Source organism: Ahaetulla prasina, chromosome 3 (genome assembly GCF_028640845.1).
Source record: "Ahaetulla prasina isolate Xishuangbanna chromosome 3, ASM2864084v1, whole genome shotgun sequence".
Taxonomy (NCBI): domain Eukaryota; kingdom Metazoa; phylum Chordata; class Lepidosauria; order Squamata; family Colubridae; genus Ahaetulla; species Ahaetulla prasina.
In genome coordinates, this window is record NC_080541.1 from 73476101 (window position 1) to 73501030 (window position 24930).

Here is a 24930-nt window from a genome sequence, read left to right on the forward strand (position 1 = left end):
TTCAGTAATTCACCTTTTGTGGAAAGCGGTGGATAGGATAATCTTTCTGCAGATGCCGTGAGGGATTTTTAAAATTTTGCCAGAAAATTTGCTTCTATTGACTTGAACATTGTCTGAGGAGGTGATAACTTTCTTTGAGGATACCAGGGTTTTATTTTGAATTGTGGACTTCATGGAAGAAGGTAAGTTTCAAGGAATCAGATAATTCCGCCCCCCCCTTACTACATTCAACAGTAAGGGATCAGCAGAAGAGGCCTTTAGGTTTTTGGGTTCTATAATCTCCTAGGACTTGAAATGGATACTTAACATCAGAACCATCATTAAAAAGGCACAACAAAGAATATTCTTCCTGAATTAACTTAGGAAGTTCAGACTGCCCAGGAGTTGCTGATACAGTTTTACAGAGGAATTATTGAGTTTGTCATTTGTACTTCTATAACCGTCTGGTTTGGCGCATCAGTGAAACATGACAGGTGCAGACTCCAATGGATAGTCAAGTCTGCAGAAAGAATAGTTGTGAATAACTGCCTTCCATAGAAAACTGTATATTGCGTGCATCAGAAGGAGGGCTGAAAAAAATACCTCAAAACCCCTCAATCCTAGACACAAACTCTTTCAATTCCTTCCCTCAGAATGGCGTTGTAGGGCATTGCATCCTGAGACAAGGACACTGTTTCCCTCGTGCCATCACTCTATTGAACATGTAATTCTTGCAATTCTGTCATGTGTGTCTGTGTGTGTGCATATATATATATATATATATGTATTTATGTGTGTGTGTGTTATTGGTATTATTATTATCATCATCATCATCATCATCATCTGTTTCTTTGCAAGTACATTGAGTGTTCTTGTACTGGAGATAAATTTCATGTGTGTCTAATCACACTTGACCAAATAAAGTATTCAATTCAATTCAGGCATGACTTTGGCCATCTGAGGCTGAATCCCTGAGCTTTCTGGTGCTTTTGGGTAGTTGGTGGGTGTGAATGGTTGTATTTCAGGTGTGATAAACACCTCTTCATGAAGGAAGCAGTACCTTTTGCCCTGGAAGAGAAGGTGGGGTGCCCTCTCAGAAAAAGAGCATCTCTCGACCCAATATGTTGAACGCCACCATCCAAACTTTTCTTTTGGTGAAGGTGAAGGAACAACAATAGTTGCGAACTAGATACTCCCATGAATTTTATTTCTAAGATAATGAGACAATTGTGCCACATTTTTAAATGATTCTGTCCTTATCAGTTGCTAATACAAGCACGCACCGATTTTTTTCCTATTTAAATTGTATGTAAATCAGCTTTTTTACACATGCAGTGATGCTAAATCTGCTAAATTCACATGTTTTAGCACTTACAGTGCAGTATACCTCCTGAGATTTTCACCCTTTTCATGTTTGCACCCGTTTTCTGCATCATGGTTAATTCTCACCTATTGTTTCCATATTAATCTTTCTTCAGTATCTATGTGAAAGAAATTCTTAAAGAGTTAAGAAATGATGTACAGGATTCCAAAATCTAACATATTAGTAATATTCACGAGATGTTTACAATATTAAGGTGAAACAAATCATAAGAGTATTTGACATGCATTTGAAGCTGGTACCCCTTGATAATATTTATCTCATAATATGTCATAATTTCACCAACAAAGAACTATGTTATATGCTGTATAGTTTTTAAAAATGAACTTTTAGGATCAAAATATTTCCACTTGTTTGATAAATATTGTGTTTCTTAATTGGCAATAGCATGTTCTTACATAAACAAATGTAATGGACAAATTCACTGAATAATACACTTATTACTCACTATATTTGCATGTTTCATAGGTAGCAATTGTCTTCTTGAATGCAAGTTACTACGGTAACCCACATGCATTCCCTCAGTGCCTGCCATTGTTATATTTCTTCATTATTATGTTACAGAGGACAGATTGATTTGCCTCAACAAGCTAATTTTTCCTGGTCTTAAGCAACTGGTAGCCCTAAGCTAATCCTTAAAAAGACATATAGATATTGCAAAAATGTACAAAATTGGATGTGTATACTCCATTTTACATGCTGGTCAAAGAGTTGGTGGTTGCATTTTGGATCAGTTGAAATTTTCATACATACTTAAAAAGGCAATCTTATGTACAATGTATTATCATAATGTGACCTTGGCATGAATAAAAAGGGCTAATGTGATTTCTAGAAGGTATATTTAGCACACCAGATTGTTAAAATATTTCCTTTAAAAATGTAATTACGTATACAATAACGAACAATTGCAGATCGGGATTATCCCTTTTTTAGGAATGTAGTCTTTCAAGAAACAGCAAGTCCTTTAATACCGGTATATCTACAGTTATAAAATAGAGGGCTTCCTAAAATACTTTCCTCTTACTTTAATTAAATCTTACTTGTATTCTTCCAGTCAAGTAACTACAATTCAAGGTCTCCGCTATTTCTCATGTTCAAGATAGAAATTAAAGAGAAAGAAAAATTCCAGACTTTAGGTGATCTTACCAGCAGCTTCATTGGAGATACAGAGAACAAGGTAGAATCTAGGGGTACACAATCGAAAGAAAAAAAGCATAAATCTCATCTTCTGGGATCACCTTCCTAGGCATACCTAGGAAGGTGATCCCAGAAGAAGAGATTTATGCTTTTTTTCTTTCAATTGTGTGCTCCTAGATTCTACCTAGAGAAATTTCAAGAGAGTCTCTTTAGCTTGGCTTTCAGATCTAATATGCAATCAGTTTCAGGTGAACACTTTATTTGCAGATATATGTACAGGCATCCTCAGTCATCTATACAGTAAGATTGTGCTGAAGATGTATTGTGTGTACCAGAGATCAGTCACAGTAATTTGGATAGATGGTTTTTCCTGGATGAGATAGCAAGCAGGAGAACTAGAAAGAAAGTTTGGTTAATGGGAGTCAGATCTCTATCTTTATCCAAGGATGCCAGTCTTATCTTATTAAATCCTACTAATCAAATTGAAAGAAAAATGGCAAAGTGTGCTAGCTTCCAGCAGTAACTTTATTTCTAGTTATTTAGTATTAATCCTAATAGAGGAAAGCAAACATTACTTCCCTCTAGATATTTTTTTTATTTCGAATCATTTTGAATTTGTACAGCAGTTGTTAAAGTAATCTTGGGAGCCATATACTTAAGTTATAGAAACTCAGAGTCGCTGTAAAATCAGATTGAGAACATTCCTGATAGTGTAGTGGAAAAATTCAAAAGATCTTCTCTAAGACCTCTTCTACTACTACTTAAACATTTATTGAAAAGAACACTTATTTGATAATTTGCATAACGATATGTCTACAACATTAGTTATGTTGCTTCTCTTTCAAAAAAGTGTATTCAGTATAAAAATTTCTTGAAGGGATTTTTGCCTTCAGCAACTGGTAAGTGTGTGTGTGTGTATGTGTGTGTGTATTTGTGTGAGAGAGAGAGATCTATAATTCAGAACGACCAATGTTCTCCTCTTCTTCCTCTTTTCCTTCTTCAAGTATGTACAGTGTCACTCAGTTGACTTTTGTGGAATTGTTTATTACATCTCTGCAGTTTTAGAATTCATGGGGTCCTTTATAATAAGGATATTTTGTGAACTTTAGTCCAGCGTCTCATAGAAATTGTATCATATGATCCATCTGAACCAAAGCTCTGAAAAGATGCCAGTGTGCATTTAGAAGTATTTTCCTAATTGCTTCACTTGAATTAGCCAGTCTGCTCAAATATCCTGTTGTATGTGTGAAATTTACTTCTCCGCAGATCACTAATGTTTTTGTCCATAAGGGATTTGGGGATTAGAGCAATTATTGAGCCCTCTTAAGTCATTTAACAGATTGTATGGGGGCAAACTGGGCAGAAAAATGATGTACATATTCCCTTCAGCAACATGATTGGTAGGTGGGATGAGGCGGCTTCAGTTCTTGTGCAGTTTGAATTCTCCATGCATTTATCTGAATATCTCAAGGAGGTTTATTAAAATGTAGTTAGACTGAATTTGATGCAATTCCATCATAATTATAATAGATGTTGAATTTACAACTATTGCCATTTCTGATTATCATTGTGCTACATGGTATAGACGGGAATGTATGGGACCTTAAGGCTAAGAGCTTCTTTTGCTAAGCTGTAAAATAATATTCATTTCTAGTAAATGAATTTTAGTGTATGTAATATTTTCAGTTCTTCAAATCCTTCAGAAGGATTTTATTGTTTTGACTTTTATAGTTGTAATTCTAGTAATTAGCCATAATCAACAGAATATAAACATCAGCATAATTGATAGGACAGAACAGTTCAGCCTCTTCAATTTGTTACCTTTAAACCCTCCAAGGGAAGAAATAGAATTAAATTTTTTATTCAGAGTCTTCATTAAATAGATGCACTAATGTAGAAATAACAAAGAATTAAGAATGAATGCATGTGATTATTTCAGGGAGCTTCATATTAATACCAAAACAGGATCAACTACAGTCATAAAAATGCATCAGAAGGAAATTTAAAGAGCCATATATTGGAATATCCTCTGTAAATGAAAATTGTGGTATTAATTAATTATAGTTGTGAACCCTTTCCTGGTATTTCTGATTTTTGTACTGAATTCTGTATTCTGTACTTATGGCCATATAAGATACAATGTGTATCAGCATGTATGTTTCTATCCTTGTGGAACTGATTTCAGTAGATGTTATGGTTGAGAACGTGAAGATAATGTGGAAGTTGATGTACAATGTGGTCTGTAATCTGGATAGATTACAGATAGCTGTAATCTATCTGAAATGATTCCATCAGCAATTTAAAGATGCATCCGGATTCATTGCTACTCCTGCATAATACTGGCTAGAATGATTTTTTTTAACAAAATGTATTTCATGTGTGCTATTTTTTAAAAAAGGAATTGTTCCTAATTTTGGTCATTTATGTTCAATTTGATTACTGTTATTTCCATATAAAGCTGGGTTTACTGTTGGTGAATGATTCTCCCTGGTAGAAACATCCACCTCCATGCTTGGATTTAGGGTCAGGAGTGTTTTGAGATTTCATGGTTTCCATGACTACCATGGACTTATTCCACATCAGCATGACCTGACGTCTACCCAGGTTTACAAACTTGCTGTGTTTTTAGTTTGGAGCAGGGAAAATACAAATGTATCTTGATAATGGTCAGATCAAGACTTAGTGGCAACATCAACCTGTTTGGGAGATGATCCACATTAAGCACCTTATGGATGCAGAGTTCTTTTGGAGTTTCCCACAATCTGGCAGTCTGCCAGATTGTGGAATATAGAGGAATATCCCTAGAATATAGAGATGACAAAGATACTAGATTGGATTGTCCCCCTATGGCTTCTCTCTGTGTGCTGTTCCTGGGATGCACCTTAATTTAACTGAGAAGTTTTTCAGAAATGAAATTCCACAAGAACTCCTTGGACTGGGGTTAGCAAAAATGAAGATGGTCAACAAATCACACAGAGATCATCTTAGAAGCTGCACCAGTAATGGTAAGTATAGTGAAATGCCAGGAGTTTTCCACATGTGGAATACCATTATTTCCCTGTGAGGAAATAATGTCTCAGAAGAATTATCTACTAGCTACTGTAACCTTTTTGCTAAGTACTTTGGAAATAGGATCTGCATCATATTTGTTTTCAGTTTGAAAATGAACCATTTTAATGAAGTAAGATCTCTAGACCAATTAGAATAGAATAGAATAGAATTTTATTGGCCAAGTGTGATTGGACACACAAGGAATTTGTCTTGGTGCATATGCTCTCAATGTACATAAAAGAAAAGATATGTTCATCAAGGTACAACTTTTACAACACAATTGATGGTCAATATATCAATATAAATCATAAGGATTGCCAGCAACAAGTTATAGTCATACAGTCATAAGTGGAAAGAGATTGGTGATGGGAACTATGAAACGATTAATAGTAGTGCAGATTCAGTAAATAGTCTGACAGTGTTGAGGGAATTATTTGTTTAGCAGAGTGATGGCCTTCGGGAAAAAACTGTTCTTGTGTCTAGTTGTTCTGGTGTGCAGTGCTCTGTAGCGTCGTTTTGAGGGTAGGAGTTGTAACAGTTTATGTCCAGGATGCGAGGGATCTACAAATATTTTCACGGCCCTCTTCTTGATTCGTGCAGTATACAGGTCCTCAATGGAAGGCAAGTTGGTAGCAATTATGTTCAGACTCTATTCAGGAGGATCCTAAGATTTGAAAAAATATTGGAGCTTTCATCTAAAAAGATTAAATAATAGCAACTGGATCAAAGTTTGTTAATCTGAGATGTTATTTATCCAACTTCATCAGTCAAAATTAAAAATTAGTTAGGCAGAGAATCAGAGTGTCATTGGAATGTACTAACCTTTGCCACACCAACTGCAGAGCTTTCTCCCCAAAATGTATATCAATATGTCTATGAAGACTCAATCATCCAGGCCAAAAATATCTAAAAATGTTAAATCATGGGAACTGGACCAAAGTTTATTAATCTGAAATGTTTCATTACTCATCCAAGTAACCTTATCAGTCATCATTGACATATTGAAATATATTTTGGGGAGAAACCCCTGCAGTTGGTATGGCAAGAATTGGTATATTCCAATGATTCTCTGAGTCTCTGCCTAAGTAATTTTTACTTTGACTGATGAAGTTACTTGGAGATTTCCATATTGGAGGTTTCTTTTCAAGTTCAGGTCCTTTCTTTGTGAAATGACTCGTTTAATGGCAGTTTAGTGGCAGTTAAGAAGCAAAAAGAACCTCAAGCCTCAGAGCTTTATTTCGTTGGGGGTGTTCCTTGGAACCCTGACAGTTAGATTATCAAGAATTTAAGTCTTGAAAATTCAAAAAATAATATTTAATATAGTGACTAAGAAAAAATAAAAATTAAACACTTAAGTGTAATGCTTGTACAACAGCAATAATATACATATGTATGTATGTATGTATGTATTCTTTTGCCTTTTTCTAGTTTTGGTTTTCTGTTGATGATTACGTCAATTGTTTATAAAATTATTTTTATTAAATTTCTTTATTTTCTTGTACATAAATTATTCTCCTGATTTTTCACTCATTATCTTGCAAACATCTCGCTTCAATTTGGCAGATATCCATTTTATAACAACTATGAGCCTCCTGTTCCTTATGTGCTTTAACACGAACATGATGGAACACATGATGTTGGCATTGTTTTATTTTATTTTGACAGGAAGAGACTTTTGACTGTGAAACAGCTTACCATATGCAATTTAGCTCTTCATGACTAACAACCTTTCCTGATTATCCTTCTGTTTTATGTGCTGTAGAAAGTTCTTGCCATTGAACTTCTACAATTGACAAAGTTTCTAAGCTTATTTTTCTTAACAAATACATTTACAGTAAACATTTAATAGAATGCTACTCATATAAGCCAGGCAACAGCTCAGTAACTGTTAATGTGACATACTGTGACCCTAAATAAATTTATATTTGGAATCTGTTGGGAGTTCAAGTTGAATAGATATAGGAATCCATACATCTTACAAATAGGATGGTTCCAAAAGTTACCCATTTTGGTCTATTTTAAGATAAAAAATAGTTTGGAAATTTGGATTATAACATGACTAATGGATTTATAGTATATGGTAGTATACTATAGTATGGATATACTACTATATTACATTTATATGGATTTATCTACTATACAGATAGTAGAAAGTAATGTTGACAATCTCAGAAAAACCCAGTTTCAGCTGTCCTAGGAACATCTTTGAGAGATATCTTATATAATTCATTTTAAAATGCTGCTTCTGTCATAAAAGTTGCATTGGAATTTTAGAACTGTCATAACATTAATCAAGCTTATCTTTGATGTCTTTAAAGTTCCTTTGAATTCAGGACAGCTTTTAGGAGCTTATTTTAGGAGTACAACCAAAACAGTGTAAAATACTAAAAAGCCAAAGTTTTACAGTTTCTTTTAAGATTCTGAATATGGTTTGAATGATAACAGCAGTGCAGTCTCTACCAGGTTCCAGTTCCATTTTTTATGCCCAAAACAATTCAAATTTGCCCAAAGAATATGTATTCAGTAAAGGTACTGTACACATTAAGTATTTCAAGATTTTATTTTATTTTCTATCTATAAAATCCCAGTACATCTCTGCTGTTAATTGACGAATTATCCATATGCCACCACTTGTGCAGAAACAGGTGGGTGGTGATCTATGTCTTTCATGTTGCTCTGACACAAACATAGCCCTCTAGATTATTTTTAGGACCCCCAGAGTAGCAGAATCATCATAAGGATATTTCTCCATCATTTCTTTTTATGATTAAAATATTATCATCTTCTACTCCAGGCAGAGCCAATTAGGACTAGAGCCCAGTCATTAGCAACAATATAGGAATCATTAGAATTCCGTCTCAGTTGTCAGGATGGGAGGCATGAGCAAAGCTCTGCCCTTTTCATCATGCATGAGATGTACATGAAAAAAGGGCTTTTCATAGTTGCTTATGCTGTCTTAACTGTTTTCCATCATGTCCCTGCAGATGCCTCTGTCCTCTTTCCAGGACTAAGGAATGGTTTGCTTTTTCTTTCAAAGCCTCTATTTAGAAGTGTAGATATATTGCATGGAAAGAGTTCTTGTCTGATTTTCATGAGATGAATATAATTTTTATATTAAATAGGAGTTAGTTATCAATTGTTGCTTAGGAATTCTATAATGTTCTTTTAACTTTTGTAAATTCTCTCTGTACTTTTTGTCCTCAACAACTATATAATTAGGTTCCTTTCTCAGCACTTTCAAGAAGTTAAAATGTTTTATAGTTTGCTAATGTCACAGTCCTATATATACTTACCGTGATTATTTTCTTCTAAGTAAGCATGTAAATAACTACTGAAAGTCAATATTTAATTTTAATGTCATAGTTCTAAGTTTCTAAAAAATAATCTGTGGATAAGAATTCATTTTGTATAATTCCATATGGTTCTCAATTTAGCACCTAAGCCTACGTTTTATCCTAATTTTGTTTAGGGTAGTTTGCTTTATTTTTAATGGATGTAAAGATTTTTAAGCAAAATAATCTGTGAAGTTTGAATTTCTAGTTTATGGTTTCTTAATCTAATAGTATAGGGACTTAGCTTTGATTCTAGCAGTGTATTGGATATGCCATTGATACAAATACTGTTGAACAACTGAACTTGTTAATCCACAGAAATAAAATGATAGATTTTCACCAATTAATACAAACACATTTTTTTGGCTCCAGGCTGAAATAGACTATGGTAGTGTGCATATACTGTACTATATTGCCAACATTCAGAGATTTGAATACAGTATCAAGCCCTAACAATTATTATTAAATTGCATGAATATTATATCTTTTTTTAATTAGAGGTTGTTAGGACTTGATTTAAACCCACTTGTACCTTACCATTTTGGCTGACATTCTTATTGTTGTATCTTCCAGAAATACCTTCACGATCCCCAGAAATCATGTCAGTAGGATCTCACTCATTCTCTCCAGGAGGCCCTAATGGGATTATTAGAAGTCAGTCCTTTGCTGGTTTCAGTGGTCTTCAAGAAAGACGATCCAGGCAAGTATCATCTCCAAAGTCAAGCTGTAAATTGAAGGAAAACTCATATATCTCAACCACTTTAGCTTTGGAAATCTGTTCTCATTTCAGGAGGTATTTCTGCCTCCTTTATAAATCTGACAATCTGTTTGTGATCAAAATAGCTGTTTAAACAACTACTAGACAAGCTTTGTCAAAGGTTATCAACTTGACCTGATCTCCTCTTTTACTCCAATAAGCTTCCATCAGCTCTACAGGATGGAATAGAAAGGAGGGCTGAAAATGAAAACAGCTTCTTCCCCATCCTCCACAATCAGTTAAAAGATAAAAACATAAGGCTGAGTCGGACTATTTGCTTTGTTAAATATTTTTATTCTTTTTACACCTAAGTTATACAGTATGTCCAGGTAAACCATTTACAGCAATATTTCATAAGCCTGGGGTCATTATATTAATCTGAATAGGTCTCCATATTAAATGTCATTCTCTATTTAATACTGAGCATATTAGATCTCCCACAGTGCTCTGTACAATGATACATATGCATTAGGGAAATATATGATGATTAGAGAAACAGGGCTGCAGCCTGTTACAGTCCACCACTGCAAGAATATCTGCCTAAACAGTTTTCAAACCTACAGCTAACCCTGTCTTTTGAAGGACGTGTAAGGGTAAGGGTTTACCTCTAATTCTATGTTTCATGTACTGTGTGCTTTTTAAGTGATTGCCCATTAATACTAAAACTTTTTCATTTTTGATGGAAGTACTACAAATCTTTGTTTTCTTAGGGCTGCATTTTGCAGCAAGGATTAAACTTGATGCTGGCTGAAGCTGCCGTGGAATTTCTCTGCGCAAGTTTAATTCAAACCGGCTAAGCAAATTCAAAGTTACTTAGCTCATTGAGATCACATTTTTGTTTTGTAATAATTTACATTTTGCCTGAAAATGAGTTAAAATGGCTAATGGCTATTTAAGGCCATGATGCCACTTACTGTTGTAAGTGACCAAGCACGTAATAGCTGTTCATCAAGCTTCTTCATTTTATTGAATATGTATGGTGTATTTTAATTTGTTGTTACTGTCACTAAATCTTTGCAATAGGTCATAGTGCAAATTTAAGTAAATGAATGAATGGAATGATAAAAGCACTGGACTCATTAGCAAGCTAAATATCAGATGCTGATTAGCCAATTGTCATGATGGCTTCATAACCCATCACCTTTTACTTCTCTGGCAGGCAACATTATGTTTTTTTGCTTGGAAACATTAGGAAATGCTTGTTAGAGAATATTAAAATATTCTACATTTAATGTATTTGTTTCCAAGGAAAAACTCTTTCCATTTTCATTTTGTAGATGTAATTCCTTTATTGAGAATTCTCCTGCACTCAAAAAACCCCAGGCCAAAGTGAAGAAAGCACACCATTTGGGGCACAAAAGTAACAGCTCAGCTAAGGAGCCGCAGCCTGAAAGAATGGAGGAAGTTTACAAGGCCTTGAAGAATGGATTGGAGTAAGAGCTTTTATTACTGCTGGATGTACTGCTCAAAAAGAAAAAGAAAAAAAGTTCTGTGTGATAAACAAGAACTTATCTACTGATGTCAAAGATAGCTAATGAGTTTCCAACCAGCAAAAGTAGCTAGTTTGTTGATAGCCTAAAGACTGATTTGCACAATCCATAGGTGTTTAGTCATCTGGATAGCTTCAGTCCAACAGATGCCTTTTATCTTTCAGTTTTAGTGCATAATAGCTGCAAGAATCTCTACCTTTTGTTATTTCAGCTGATGCTCAAATGATTCTGTGTTTCTCTGGGGGATATGGTATGCTATGCTAATGTCTTGCATTTAACATGGTTTGTAACAATAATGAGGAAATTCTGTTTCTAACAGTCGTATATTTCAGCCCAGTGATATTAATTAACTGTTGGTCAACTTACCTTAGGAATTGGGCGAGAGTAGAGTTATGTAGGGCTTTGTTAATTGTCTTCAAAAACTAGAAAGAATGGCATGTCCATTGTGATTTGGCCTTTAGCTGATTTTTATAAATGCATCTTTTTTCCAGTCTCACTTTCTTTCATGCCTGCTGCAATTATTGCAATATACTAAAACATTGTAAAAATTACAGAACCTGTCTCAAATAATATGGTTGTTAAGCAAACTGAAGTGTGATTCTGATGTGAGAGGTTATGCAGTGATAGATAGAATGGAATAGAAAGGAGGGCTGAAAATGAAAACAGCTTCTTCCCCATCCTCCACAATCAGTTAAAAGATAAAAACATAAGGCTGAGTCGGACTATTTGCTTTGTTAAATATTTTTATTCTTTTTACACCTAGTTATACAGTATGTCCAGGTAAACCATTTACAGCAATATTTCATAAGCCTGGGGTCATTGTATTAATCTGAATAGGTCTCCATATTAAATGTCATTCTCTATTTAATACTGAGCATATTAGATCTCCCACAGTGCTCTGTACAATGATACATATGCATTAGGGAAATATATGATGATTAGAGAAACAGGGCTGCAGCCTGTTACAGTCCACCACTTTGCAAGAATATCTGCCTAAACAATTTTCAAACCTACAGCTAACCCTGTCTTTTGAAGGACGTGTATTTTTTTTTTTTTTTGAGAAAGGGTTTACCTCTAATTCTATGTTTCATGTACTGTGTGCTTTTTAAGTGATTGCCCATTAATACTAAAACTTTTTCATTTTTGATGGAAGTACTACAAATCTTTGTTTTCTTAGGGCTGCATTTTGCAGCAAGGATTAAACTTGATGCTGGCTGAAGCTGCCGTGGAATTTCTCTGCGCAAGTTTAATTCAAACCGGCTAAGCAAATTCAAAGTTACTTAGCTCATTGAGATCACATTTTTGTTTTGTAATAATTTACATTTTGCCTGAAAATGAGTTAAAATGGCTAATGGCTATTAAAGGCCCCGATGCCACTTACTGTTGTAAGTGACCAAGCAAGTAATAGCTGTTCATCAAGCTTCTTCATTTTATTGAATATGTATGGTGTATTTTAATTTGTTGTTACTGCCACTAAATCTTTGCAATAGGTCATAGTGCAAATTTAAGTAAATGAATGAATGGAATGATAAAAGCACTGGACTCATTAGCAAGCTAAATATCAGATGCTGATTAGCCAATTGTCATGATGGCTTCATAACCCATCACCTTTTACTTCTCTGGCAGGCAACATTATGTTTTTTTGCTTGGAAACATTAGGAAATGCTTGTTAGAGAATATTAAAATATTCTACATTTAATGTATTTGTTTCCAAGGAAAAACTCTTTCCATTTTCATTTTGTAGATGTAATTCCTTTATTGAGAATTCTCCTGCACTCAAAAAACCCCAAGCCAAAGTGAAGAAAGCACACCATTTGGGGCACAAAAGTAACAGCTCAGCTAAGGAGCCGCAGCCTGAAAGAATGGAGGAAGTTTACAAGGCCTTGAAGAATGGATTGGAGTAAGAGCTTTTATTACTGCTGGATGTACTGCTCAAAAAGAAAAAGAAAAAAAGTTCTGTGTGATAAACAAGAACTTATCTACTGATGTCAAAGATAGCTAATGAGTTTCCAACCAGCAAAAGTAGCTAGTTTGTTGATAGCCTAAAGACTGATTTGCACAATCCATAGGTGTTTAGTCATCTGGATAGTTTCAGTCCAACAGATGCCTTTTATCTTTCAGTTTTAGTGCATAATAGCTGCAAGAATCTCTACCTTTTGTTATTTCAGCTGATGCTCAAATGATTCTGTGTTTCTCTGGGGGATATGGTATGCTATGCTAATGTCTTGCATTTAACATAGTTTGTAACAATAATGAGGAAATTCTGTTTCTAACAGTCGTATATTTCAGCCCAGTGATATTAATTAACTGTTGGTCAACTTACCTTAGGAATTGGGCGAGAGTAGAGTTATGTAGGGCTTTGTTCATTGTCTTCAAAAACTAGAAAGAATGGCATGTCCATTGTGATTTGGCCTTTAACTGATTTTTATAAATGCATCTTTTTTCCAGTCTCACTTTCTTCCATGCCTGCTGCAATTATTGCAATATACTAAAACATTGTAAAAATTACAGAACCTGTCTCAAATAATATGGTTGTTAAGCAAACTGAAGTGTGATTCTGATGTGAGAGGTTATGCAGTGATAGATAGAATAGAATAGAATAGAATAGAATAGAATAGAATAGAATTTTTTTATTGGCCAAGTGTGATTGGACACACAAGGAATTTGTCTTGGTGCATATGCTCTCAGTGTACATAAAAGAAAAGATACGTTCATCAAGGTACAACATTTACAACACAATTGATGATCAATATATCAATATAAATCATAAGGATTGCCAGCAACAAGTTATAGTCATACAGTCATAAGTGGAAAGAGATTGGTGATGGGAACTATGAAACGATTAATAGTAGTGCAGATTCAGTAAATAGTCTGACAGTGTTGAGGGAATTATTTGTTTAGCAGAGTGATGGCCTTCGGGAAAAAACTGTTCTTGTGTCTAGTTGTTCTGGTGTGCAGTGCTCTATAGCGTCGTTTTGAGGGTAGGAGTTGAAACAGTTTATGTCCTGGATGTGAGGGATCTGTAAATATTTTCACTCTTCTTGATTCGTGCAGTATACAGGTCCTCAATGGAAGGCAGGTTGGTAGCAATTATTTTTTCTGCAGTTCTAAATATCCTCTGAAGTCTGTGTCTTTCTTGTTGGGTTGCAGAACTGAACCAGACAGTTATAGAGGTGCAAATGACAGACTCAATAATTCCTCTGTAGAATTGGATCAGCAGCTCCTTGGGCAGTTTGAGCTTACTGAGTTGGCGCAGAAAGAACATTCTTTGTTGTCCTTTTTTAATGATGTTTTTGATGTTAGCTGTCCATTTGAGATCTTGCGATATGATAGAACCCAGAAATTTGAAGGTTTCTACTGTTGATACTGTGTTGTCAAGTATTGTGAGAGGTGGAAGTATGGAAGGGTTTTTCCTAAAGTCTACCACCATTTCTACGGTTTTGAGTGTGTTCAGTTCCAGATTGTTTTGGTTGCACCACAAGGCTAGTCGTTTGACCTCTCGTCTATATGCGGATTCGTCATTGTCTCGAATGAGACCAATCACTGTTGTGTCATCTGCGAACTTCAGTAGCTTAACAGATGGATCATTGGAGATGCAGTCATTGGTATACAGAGAGAAGAGAAGTGGGGAGAGCACACAGCCTTGGGGGGCCCCTGTGCTAATTGTACAGGTATTTGATGTGATCTTGCTTAGCTTCACCTGCTGCTTCCTGTTTGTTAGGAATGGTGAACCTATGACACATGTGCTGGAATTGGCACACAGAGCCTTCCCCCGTTGCTTCTCCGGGTTCCGGTGCGCTGGCCAGCTGGTCTTCAGGCATGCTGGAGAGCTGGAAACCGGAAGAGCAGTCTCCTGGTGCATATGCTGGGGAGATGATCTTTCTGTTTCTGGAGCACACATGCAAACCGGCCACCTGGTCTACTGATTTCTGGTGCGCATGGGTGCATGAAGACCAGCTGGCTGGCGTGCATGTGCGTGCCAGAAACCAGAATATTATTTCCTTGCGCTAGCTTGTTCTCGGTGGTAGGCTGGGGGTGTGTGCTTCTTCCCGGCCAGAGTTGGGGCGAAGCTCTCCTACTTTCTGGCCCCTTAACCCGAGCCCTGGGAACGCCCATTCCCTCTGAGCCTGGGAAGGGGCTTCGGCTTTCCAGCAGAGGGAGTTGACGTTCCTTGCCCAATTTTCTCTCCCTGTCCAAGGCTGTGGAACCGGGTCATCAGTGGGGATGTCCTGCCACCCTGATGGGGACCAGGGGGGTGGGCAGGGAGGCACGACAACCCCCAAAAGGCCAGGCGGAGCCAGCAGAGGGTCCCCACATGTGGGGCTCATCCCTCTCCCACCACTAACAGCTCTGATGCCCCCCCACCCCTTCCTCCGTGGCCCAGGTGAATTTTGACAATCTTTCGGTTTCCAGTGCACGCATGTGCAGTGGCCAGATGGTCTTTGTGTGTGCATGCATGCCAGACACTGGAAGACCAGGTGGCCAGTATACATGTGCGTGCCGGAAACCAGAAGATGCGCGCACCAGGCAGCTGCTCTTCCAGTTTCCAGCATGCACACGTGCGGACTCCCGTTTTATTTATTTATTTGATTTTTATTTTTTACCAATTTTTTTACCAATTTTTACCAAAAAGGTTCACCAACACTGGGTTATTGCAGCTTTCTGTGGTTCTCTGAGGACATGGTGACCATAAGTGAAAAAATTTTATGCATATCAGTATTTTTTTATTTATATTTTATATATCACATCTGCAAAATTTGACTTTTCTGTCTTCTTTTCCACAGTGAACTGTATTTATGAGTAAAAGTATCTGTTTCAGCCAAATATTTACTGTATAAAGAAAAGTGCTTCATCTTTTAAAACTAACATTTTATTTATTTAGATTTATACAGGAATATAATATTGCTGATATTTCAATTTTATATTCTCTTTACAGTGAATATTTAGAAGTTCATCAAACAAAACTGGATAAATTAAGTACTCAATTGAAGGACATGAAAAGAAATTCACGGCTGGTATGCTTGTTTAAAGATTCAGAATAGTAGAGAACTCTGTACTAAGCAAGGAAATTAAGAATTGGGTTTTAATGTTGGGATGCTGCATATGAAACTAAGGGCTAATTATGTTTTATAACAAATACAATATACATTCTGCCAGTTCAGGCATTTGATTGTAAATATCCCCATATTACCAGATGATGTTGATATACCAGATCTTTGTTTTCACAAATGTGTTTCTCCTTAGATCTATATCATACTATTTCAACATTTACTGCAGTGAACAATGTATATCATTAGTTTTGTATACTAATGACTTTTGCAAAGTGAGAAGAAGATACTGGGAGAAAAGAGATAATTTATTTATAAAATTTGTACAGTACTCCAATCAGTTATTGTAACCACTTTTCTCAAATTGACAATTATGGTTGCATTTTTGTATATTAAATTTGTTTTAGACAGTGTAAGCCACTCTACATGAGTGATTACAATAATGTCAGGAAGCCATTTTATCTGTTTACCTATCCCTTTGCATTTAAAAGTTTTCTGGAAAAATTAAAACAGAATTTATGTTCCCCTATTTCTTCTCACCCTGGACTGTCTGAAAAAAAAATGTAATTTATTTATTGCAGTTGATTCATTTTGGCTCAATTTGTTAAGGCACTATGTTTAAAACCATCACGTCTTCATTGAAAGAGCGTCTTATTTTTAGTAATACATTCATTTCATTCATTTCAGGGGGTGCTGTATGAACTTGACAAGGTAAGTGTTTTGTAATATCTATACTTCAGTAGACAAATAATCTCAATTATATATTATATTTATATTATATTTATATTATATTTAATTATATTTATATTATATTTAATTATATTTATATTGATATATTGATCATCAATTGTGTTGTAAATGTTGTACCTTGATGAACGTATCTTTTCTTTTATGTACACTGAGAGCATATGCACCAAGACAAATTCCTTGTGTGTCCAATCACACTTGGCCAATAAAATTCTATTCTATTCTATTCTATTCTATTCTATTCTATTATATGTGGTAGCAGAAAAAAAAAATCTTCCTGCTAATTGGAAATTGTGGATGTTGTAGTCCCAACACATATTAAAAGCTGGAAAACACTGCAGCATGGCATCACATTAGTTAGAGAACCCATAAAGTAAAAATCCTATCTATCACTTTTCCTCCATTTACTTGGCAAACACCATTTTCAGTCCACAAAATCAATTTCAAATAAAGTGATTTGAAGATTCTTGCCTAACGTGATTATAGGGACATCTCAGTAAGTGCATAAAATATTGATTGAGTAACTTGAGATACATCTAATGGAACTGAGACACCCTGTTTTGTCCAAAACCATTAGTGATTATTTTGTAAATTTAGAATGAAATTAAAAGCACTTTAATTCTGGTGTGTTCCTTGCCCAGATAGACCTGAAGCTTCTCATTTTCAAGGAAGTATTGAATTACTTTTGAATATCAAATTGCCTTATATGAAAATATTAGACATACAGGAAAGTATGCATTGATTCAGCTAAATTCAGATATCTGTTCTTATTTTGATTGTTTTATTTTTCAGCAAATGAAAGCAATTGAAAGATACATGAGAAAGCTTGAATTTCATATCAGTAAGGTAATTAACTTCCTTTCATTCTGTTTCCAACTTTGTTCTTCAAAAAAGCCTGCCCAGCAATACTGTATCTGGTAGTCTAGAGAAACCATCTCACAAAGCAGTTCCTTAGATAAACATGGATTAAGGCTTGCAAGTAATTTTATGCAAATTAGCAGAAGATTCTAATAAAGCTTATAAGGAAATTTGCCATGTTCCTCAAGGTATTCTCACTCATAGCAAGTCTGTGTCAAACTGACCTGGAACAAGAGGAAATGAGGTGAGATAACAGAATTAATGTACTAGTAACAGCCTTATCTTTCCCTGCCTGAAGGATAAACACATTTCTAGACGGAACATTTCATTTTTGACAGAAAATGTTCTCTTCAACAGAGCTCTTAATTTTCATCCAATTGTCAGAATGTTTATAATACCCTTATAGGGTCATCCCCTATTAATAATTCATCCTCTCCCTGTCTGCATATTTGCATGATACATAATATTTGTATGTGCATGGAATCTCATAGGCACATTCAGAGAGCTGTTACTTCTCTTTCATTTGTACAATAAATATTTCACACCATTAAGTGCAACAAAGCACTTTATTCAGTCATGCTGAGTGCCTATTGCTGAAGGCCATATTTTAGGACATGAGTCTCTATTTCTGCCATTTGTATTTTGAAAATGGTGCATGTAACTGAAATAAAATTAACTGTAAGGCTGCTGTCAGGGTTCCAAATAACACCCCCAACAAAAGAAGACTCCGAGGCTTGAAGTTCCTCAAAGTTCCATTTTATTAGAGATGTCATATTGGCACATCTGGGAAAACCCGAATCTGAAAGCGTCCAGGTTTTCCCCACCCAAAATAAAGTCCAAGTCCCTGCCCCGGCACCCACATGTCCATCATATGGTCCAATCAATACACCATCCCAGCTGGAGATGCCTCCCAGTCACATCATTCCAGGTGCAGGGCAGGATGTCCTTGACTCTCAGAGAAAAGAATGTTATTATGCTAGATATCTCTCCAACTTCATACAGTCCCCCTCCCAGTTCCCACAGCACTAAATGTGGCAACCCTGAAGATCCAAAGTAAAAGATGGCTTCCAGGACTGACAGCTGCTGCATGAGGTTGACCTGCACTTAGATTATGTTCCCTTTTTTCTGTAATAGTAGACGTCACACAGGATAGAATTATCTTGTGATTTTTAAAAAAAATCAACCTTCTTTTCTGGGACATTCAAAACATTACCGTCTTATTTATTTTATGCTCATAAATCAAATATTCATCAAGAAAATAAATCCAAAATAGCATGTTTCCTGCTAGCAAGCTCATGCAGTGGGTACTTTGTGTTTGAGTCCCTCCCACTCAGAACAAAATGATTTCAATGTTTTACATAAGACTGAGTTGCTACAGAACTAAATCCACGTCCAAATTGCTCAGTATGTTAGCTTGTTGTTCTGTAACCCATGGTAACAAACATGGAGAACTTTATGTGAAGCAAGGCTTTTAGAAGAAAACACAAGTGATTGTAATTGAAAACATTTCAAGGAAAGTTGCACAACTTTGATCACTATGACAAGCAATGCATATTAGCCTTCTGGTGAAAGCTGAGTCCTAAATTTAAGTTTTGAAAGGGAAGTAAAGGAAGGAAATGTGGCCATGACAGCTTTTGAATGTCACAGATGGGTTTGTGGTAGATCTGCTCAAGTTGACAAGGGAAAAAAATGTACCATTTTGTGGTACATGTACAACGTCTTGTTAATAGAAGTAAATACTGTAATGTGACAATTTTTATGGTCAGGTATTCTGATTTTCAGATGCCATACTAGCCCAATAGATAATAGTTTTGGTAGTTACAAGGCGTTTATAGGCATCTGTAATTTAGAGGAATCTACACATTTTTCAATAAATATATCCTACTGCTTGATCTGGATTGTTTCAGGCTATCATATCTGAGCTGTTAGTCCCCACAGTTCATACATGATCATCAGAAGTTTGAATCAGGTCATAGGTAACACCAAGATGGATCCATCGTAACCTCAAACTGGATACTAAGCAACTAGTCATAGGTCAAGGACCTTTAATGCCTTGTTTGGGTCTGTCTATTATGTAAAATCTGCTGATAAGTCTCTTGCATCCAGTTATTTTTTTGTTGTTCCTGGAAACTATTCCCATGCATGTTAAAGATAATACATATTTTCATTCATTGCATATCCTTGTGCAGTATCCTACTACAATGTTTCAGAAAGTCTTCTAATCATTAGAAAAATAGAAAAAAGTTAGAGTACAATGGGGAATCAATAAAAATCAAGCCCCTAGCTTTCTGTGAGTGGAAATGTTTTCTACTTATACTAAAGTGTCATTGTATATAATGCACTGTAAGAAATTATAATTGTGTTATTTTGTCTTGCAAGAAATATATTGTACCTACATAGAAGGAACAAAAGGATTATTTTGCTATTTAAATGGCAGACCAATTCTATGCGTAATTCTTGGGACCACATTTCCTTTTACTTCTTGTCTGGAAGTTAGTGCCACTAAGTATGGTGGGCCTCTGTTCTGAGGAAAGAAGCATAACATTAATCTGTAATAATTTGTCTAGTAGAAATAAAATATTTGGGCTTTGATTTCCAATTTTTGCTCAGTACTGTGAAGGAGATCTTACATTGGTAAGAATGTAATATTATTCTCCTTTTCTTAAGTAGACTTTTTTGTATGCTACAGTAGCATATTGCTGCTGTCTTTTATTTATTCTGAGAATTAAATCAAATTATCAGAATCAGAAATTATTAAGTGCAGCTATTATTAGTGGTGAAAGAAACCTTAATGAAAAAAATGTTTGCATAAAATTTAAATGGCCGACCATAATAATTGTTCATTATTCCCCATTATTCACTGGGGAAACTGAAATATTAATTTTTGAAAAATAGTTGTTGTGAGACAAGAAGAGAATAATGTCATTTACACAGGTAATTATTTTCCATACAAAAACACCATCAGCACTGAAATTGTTTGTCCTAGGAATTACTATATTTTCACCTGAATAATTCAAACACTTTGATTGTTTTTCTTTTTTCCCTTCAACCTCTCAGTTTTGTTGTTTTTCTTCCTATCAGGTAGATGAACTCTTTGAAGCCTACTGTATCCAAAGGCGGCTTCGTGATGGTGCCAGCAAAATGAAGCAAGCATATGGGTTGTCCCCTGCTAGCAAGGCAGCTCGAGAGAGTTTATCAGAAATCAACAAAACTTATAAAGAATATACCGAGGTATAAAATGATCTACTTTTTCTTTTGACTTCCTAGATTGAAATTTTGCAATTACTGTAATAGAAAATTTTGGTTGTTGTGAAAAAAATAGATTATGGATTTTTAAAAAAAAAATGTATAGAATTTATTTACAGTGATAATTATTACATTTATGCAGCATTGTGTATTCTGCCATAAAATATAGCCTGTGGCACATGAGGTTTGATTCTAAAAAAGTGTTTTAGAGCAAACTTACTGTATTTTTCGGACTATAAGATGCACTGGAGTTTAAGATGCATCTTAATTTTTGGGGAGGAAAATAAGAAAAAAGCTGATTGGGGGTGGATCGGCCTCCCAGAATACCCCCAATCAGCTGTTCTCAGAGGAGAACTTTAGCAACAGGTTCATTGTTTGTGAGCTCTGCACCTTGCTTTTTTTTCAGCCTCTGAAGCCTCCATTTCAGAGGCTTTTTTTTCAGCCTCTCAAATGGAGGTTTCAGAAGTGTTTTTCAGCCTCTGAAACCTCCGTTTCAGAGGCTGGGCGGGGCTACATTTGGTGTATAAGACGCACCCAAATTTTCACCCTCATATAGGGGGGAAAAGGTACGTCTTATACTCCGAAAAATTTGGTAAGCAAGATTGTAGGAATAAACAAACAAAATGTTAAAAAGTTGCGATATTTCTGTAGTTACTTATCAAGCACATATTAGTAACCAAAATATCTTTACAATCCCCAAGGCATGTCACATCTTTTGAGTACCCCTAATGCTTGAAAATTGAAAGTTGAAAAATTTGACACACCAAGTAAGAAGCCTAGCAGGATTCATTTGGAACTCATTAAAGCCACTGTATCTATTTTCTAGAAGAATGCTTCTACATTTTGCAGCTGCTACACAATCTCAGGAAAAGACACCATAGTTTTAAAAGCTGTAGGCCAGTGCACCATTTTAAAATCAAATCTGAAACGTTGTGTTGAATTCACTGCACAGTTAGTAGTTTCTAAAGCAAAGTTCCCCTTCCAAAATACAGGATTTTAGGACATTTGAGTAACTCGGAGTGTAATATTAACGTTCCTGCAGCTATTAGACAAGATTTGCTTCTTAATCAATTTTAGTAATTGGACTATTTTAGTAATTTTAATTAAAATCAGTTTCTTTTAATTTTTGGCGTAGAATTTATCAAATATATATCTAGGAATACATGTTTGCGTAATGACGTTCAATGTCTTATAATATGTGATGGAAGTACAATAATTTATAGTATAACTTACGATTACCAAAATAAACAGACTTTGATATGGAAATAAATGCAAATGCTTAGTCCTATGTATAAAGAGTGCCTGTGTTTTTATTTCATTGAGTATTTTTGCAATTGAAAGCAACTGTTCATCATAGTTTTCTAAATGTCCTGCTAGAATAATTGAATGCATGGACAGAAAAAAATGGTTGCTTATATGATTCATTTTAATAAAATTCAGTGATCTTGAAGAAACTATGGCATTTTTATCCCTGGGTAACCAGGAAAGCATGATTTCCAAGGGAACACTGATTTTTTTCCACTCAATACTGTTATTGTAAACTCAGCCAAGGCCTGCTTCAGAAATCACCACATTATAATTAGTGGTAATGAACACAGTTCGATGTGTTTTTAAGGTACCGTTATATAGTTCATTTGGAATAGTTGATCTGATATTAGTCGTCTTCTTTTCCTACACAGAACATGTGTGCCATTGAAGGAGAGCTGGAAAATTTAATGGGGGAGTTCTGCATCAAGATGAAAGGTAATTGTCTTGCCTCTCCTGCTGTTTTCTACACAAACATCTCAGCAAGGGATCTCTGTGTGTGGTTTCTGACAGCACAGAGAGGGCCGTTCAATTCAGATAAGAGATTTGTTTTCTTTCACTCACTTCTTAGGATATAAAGTTTTCCAAATACTTCTGCTTTGTTTCTAAAGCAATTGAAATGTCTCACGTTCATTGAAATAGCAAGCATTTACAGCAAATTTTATAAAGTTTTTTGTCTTGCTTAAAATACCCTTTAAGATCAAAAAATTATACTTAAAAGATGCTTATTTTTTGCATACATTTTATTACACCCTTGTAGGATTAAAAAAAAAAGTCTCACTGCTAGAAATTGTAAATATTGGGATATTACTTGATGTATGAGATCAATATCTGATTAATTAAAAAGATAAACACCTCTGGAGCATACTGTGTACACTTACAATTGTATGAATAAATAGTTGGGTAGGTATTAAAGATATCCATATCTCTGCCTCAATTTATTAGTGTGAGTGGAACAGAAGCATCTTTAGTAGACAATATTGCCTCTTGAGAAATTTGTGAATTTATAATTTGACATTCTTGTTCCCTTGAAAGTCACTTGAATTTATATATACACTTAATTTCATACGTCAATAGAAAAGTCTGAAGATTGTTAACTTGGACCATCCTAAGAGACCAACGTATATCTCTTGATATTTTGAGCCTTTTTGTTTTAGACTTTGACTGTTGTGGTTTAGTCCCTTCCCTTCCCCCTCTTCCCTCACCTCTCCTTTCCTTTCTTCCCTTTTTTGCTTATGGTGAAATAAAATAGAATACCACCACAAAAATAGAAAAGGGCATTTCCTTCCTTGCAGACTTAATTTCTATCTCTTTTTTAACTTTTCAAAATCAAAATTGCTGATCACCCTTTTGCTGTTTATGCCAAAAAAAGATTTAAAATCTTAAACTTGTACAGGTAGTTTTCAACGTATGTAACTGAGCCCAGAATTACAGTCAGAACTCATGGAGGCCCCTCATTTTAACTAATCCTTAATTAACCCATAAATGAAAAGCTGTGGGACTCTATAGATATTTATTGCTATACATTATTTACAATATGTATCCAGTTATGAAATTTTAATTGTCCAAGGGGAGACTTACATTTATTTGATACTCAGTCTCGTGCCACCAAAGTAGTTACTTCTAATTGCAGACAGGGACATACAATTATTTCTTTTTTTAAAGAAGCTTTCTCCCTTAAGTATTTGCCTGTCACATCCTAATGTACTAGAAAAGAGAAGAATGCAAAATACCAATTTCAGCAATATTACTTATCTTTGATGTTTTCATTTTTTAAATGGTACTTTTTATGATTACCATAAATGAAATGCAATGATTTAGGCTACATTTTCTGATATCCGCATAAGGATCTATTTCTCAATATCTGAGTGGCCTGTTCCCACAAGATGGTGGATACTTTTCTTCTCAGCATATTGTTATTGTAGAGGATTCATTTTTCTTTCAGCATTAACCTAAATCATGCATTGCAATAAAGCGAGCATATAGCTTTCCAGCAAGAGTAGGAATGGATGTGAATGCTAATAGCAGGCACATTTTTAGGGGCCTAGAAACTGGAGCTTTAACCTTAGCAATACCCATATGATTTAATATGAAATATAAAGCTTTGAATGTTAACCTTCTAAGGCAGGGGTCTCCAACTGTGACAACTTTAAGACTTGTGAACTTCAAGTCCCAGAGTTCCTCAGCCAGCAAAGCTGGCTGAGGAATCCTGGGAGTTGAAGTCCACAAATCTTAAAGTTGCCAAGGTTGGAGATCCCTGTTCTAAGGTATGTTGGAGCAGTTCCATAGCAAGTTAATGCAGCAACATTTCTAAGACCAGTGTTCCTTAAGGAAAAAATCCTTATTATTCATTTTAATTTGTTTTTTCCCATTCAGAAATATATGTGCTTATGGGCAAGTAACAAAAATCAAACTGCAACATAAAAGTATCAAAAGGAAAAGCCAGCTGCAGAGTATTAGTAAATGTTTCAAGTTTATAAATACTAAACAAATAAGAATGTGAATGTTAATATCAACCCAATGGAAAATAATTTTATTCTGGGATTTAGACCGCTGCTGAAAGACTTAAGATATGATACATACTCCTAGGTGGAATAAG

At 35.2% G+C, this 24930-nt stretch overlaps 1 protein-coding gene across 6 annotated transcripts in view; it reads left to right on the forward strand.

The window, feature by feature from the left end:
* Nucleotides 1-24930, forward strand: part of RIPOR2 (RHO family interacting cell polarization regulator 2) — a 77058-nt gene that overhangs the window by 25466 nt on the left and 26662 nt on the right. For 5 of the 6 annotated variants that reach the window (XM_058177691.1, XM_058177693.1, XM_058177692.1 and 2 more), the window contains 7 exons: nucleotides 9454-9580; nucleotides 12872-13027; nucleotides 16064-16142; nucleotides 16863-16886; nucleotides 17715-17768; nucleotides 20862-21011; nucleotides 22706-22769. In XM_058177691.1, coding sequence (XP_058033674.1) covers nucleotides 9454-9580; nucleotides 12872-13027; nucleotides 16064-16142; nucleotides 16863-16886; nucleotides 17715-17768; nucleotides 20862-21011; nucleotides 22706-22769 — 654 coding nt within the window. Of the gene's footprint in view, nucleotides 1-9453; nucleotides 9581-10914; nucleotides 11071-12871; nucleotides 13028-16063; nucleotides 16143-16862; nucleotides 16887-17714; nucleotides 17769-20861; nucleotides 21012-22705; nucleotides 22770-24930 lie in introns of all 6 variants that reach the window. The other variant, XM_058177697.1, reaches the window with a different exon arrangement.